This window comes from Rhinopithecus bieti, unplaced genomic scaffold (genome assembly GCF_001698545.2).
Source record: "Rhinopithecus bieti isolate Rb0 unplaced genomic scaffold, ASM169854v2 scaffold_60751, whole genome shotgun sequence".
NCBI lineage: Eukaryota > Metazoa > Chordata > Mammalia > Primates > Cercopithecidae > Rhinopithecus > Rhinopithecus bieti.
In genome coordinates this window covers 1-2,093 of record NW_016822932.1, presented here as the reverse complement: position 1 = coordinate 2,093, position 2,093 = coordinate 1, and the positions used below count along the sequence as shown (strand labels likewise).

The window sequence follows — 2,093 nt, the reverse complement described above, 5'->3', positions numbered from 1 at the left end:
CTCTGGAACAGACTCAATAAAGTGGAGGAGATGAAGGAGCTCACAGGATTCTGAGGAGGAGACTGGACGTCCTCCCACTCAGGAGGATTCTGAGGATTCTGGAGAGGAGACTGGGGATCCTTCCCATCAGGAGGACATGGATGAATCTGGAGAGGAGACAGGGAGGCCTCCCTCACAGGAGGACTATGAGGAAACTGGAGAGAAGACAGGGGGTCCTCCCCCTCAGGATGACTCTGAGGAATGTAGAGAGGAGACAGGGAATCCTCTCCCCCAGGCGGACTCTGAGGACTCTGGAGAGGAGATTGGGAGTCTGTTCCCTCAGGAGGGCTCTGAGGAATATAGAGAGGAGACTGGGCTGGCCCCTCAGGAGGACTCTGAGAACTCTCAGGGAAACTCTGGGGAGGACTCAATGAAGTGGAGGAGGAGCAGATGCTTACAGGACTCTGGAGAGAAGACTGGAAGTCCTCCCCCTGAGGAGGACTATGAGGAAAATGGAGAGGAGACAGGGAGTCCTCCCACTCAGCAGGAATCTGGAAAGGAGACTGGAGGTCCTCCCCATCAGGAGGACACGTATGAGTCTGGAGAGGAGACAGAGAGTCCTCCCACTCAGGAAGACGCTGAGGAATCTGGAGAGGAGACTGGAAGTCCTCCCCCTGAGGTGGACTATGAGGAACGTGGAGAGGAGACAGGGAGTCATCCCACTCAGCAGGAATCTGGAAAGGAGACTGGAGGTCCTCCCCATCAGGAGGACACGTATGAGTCTGGAGAGGAGACAGAGAGTCCTCCCACTCAGGAGGACTCTGAGGAATCTGGAGATGAGACAGGGAGTCCTCCCCCTCAGGAAGACTCTGAGGACTATGGAGAAGAGACTGGGAGTTGTCACCCTCAGTAGGGCTCTGAGGAATCTGGAGAGGAGACGGGGGAAAACCCTCAAAAGTACTTTGAGAACTCTCAGGGGAACTCTGGAAAAGACTCAGTAAAGTGGCCGTGAAGGAGAAGGTCACAGGAATCTGGAGAGGTGACTGGGGAAAACCTTCAAAAGTACTTTGAGTACTCTCAGGGGAACTCTGGAACAGACTCAATAAAGTGGAGGAAATGAAGGAGCTCACAGGATTCTGAAGAGGAGACTGGACGTCCTCCCACTCAGGAGGACTCTGCGGATTCTGGAGAGGAGACTGGGGATCCTTCCCATCAGGAGGACACGGAGGAATCTGGAGAGGAGACAGGGAGGCCTCCCTCACAGGAGGACTATGAGGAAACTGGAGAGAAGACAGGGGGTCCTCCCCCTCAGGAGGACTCTGAGGAATGTAGAGAGGAGACAGGGAATCCTCTCCCTCAGGAGGATTCTGAGGACTCTGGAGAGGAGATTGGGAGTCTGTTCCCTCAGGAGGGCTCAGAGGAATATAGAGAGGAGACTGGGCAGGCCCCTCAGGAGGGCTCTGAGGACTCTCAGGGAAACTCTGGGGAAGACTCAGTGAAGTGGAGGAGGAGCAGATAATCACAGGACTCTGGAGAGAAGACTGGGAGTCCTCCCCCTGAGGAGGACTGTGAGGAAAGCGGAGAGGAGAGAAGGAGACCTCCCACTCAGGAGGACTCTGAGGAGTCTGAAGAGGAGACTGGGGATCCTTCCCATCAGGAGGACACGGAGGAATCTGGCGAGGAGACAGGGAGGCCTCCCTCACAGGAGGACTATGGGGAAACTGGAGAGAAGACAGGGAATCCTCCTGAAGGGGAGGAATGTAGAGAGGAGACAGGGAATCTTCCCCCTCAGGAGGACTCTGAGGACTCTGGACAGGAGACTGGGAGTCCGTCCCCTCAGGAAGGCTCTGAGGACTATAGAGAGGAGACTGGGCAGGCCCCTCAGGCGGACTCTGAGGACTCTCAGGGAAGGTCTGGGGAAGACTCAATGAAGGGGAGGAGGAGCAGATGCTTACAGGACTCTGGAGAGAAGACTGGAAGTCCTCCCCCTGAGGAGGCCTATGAGGAAAATGGAGAGGAGACAGGGAGTCCTCCCCATCAGGTGTACTCTGAGGACTATGGAGAGGAGACTGGGAGTTGTCTCCCTCAGGAGGACTCTGAGGAATCTGGAGAGG

The 2,093-nt window shown here is 55.9% G+C and overlaps 1 protein-coding gene across 1 annotated transcript; it reads right to left on the bottom strand.

Annotated features, from left to right (window-relative positions):
• Window positions 1-44: 44 nt before the first annotated feature.
• Window positions 45-1,211, bottom strand: LOC108521343 (melanoma-associated antigen C1-like; the record flags this gene model as incomplete). The annotated part of the gene is made up of 1 exon (XM_017861153.1): window positions 45-1,211. A coding segment is annotated over one exon (1,167 nt), but the record flags the coding sequence as incomplete, so codon positions are not given.
• Between the last annotated feature and the right edge of the window lie 882 nt (window positions 1,212-2,093).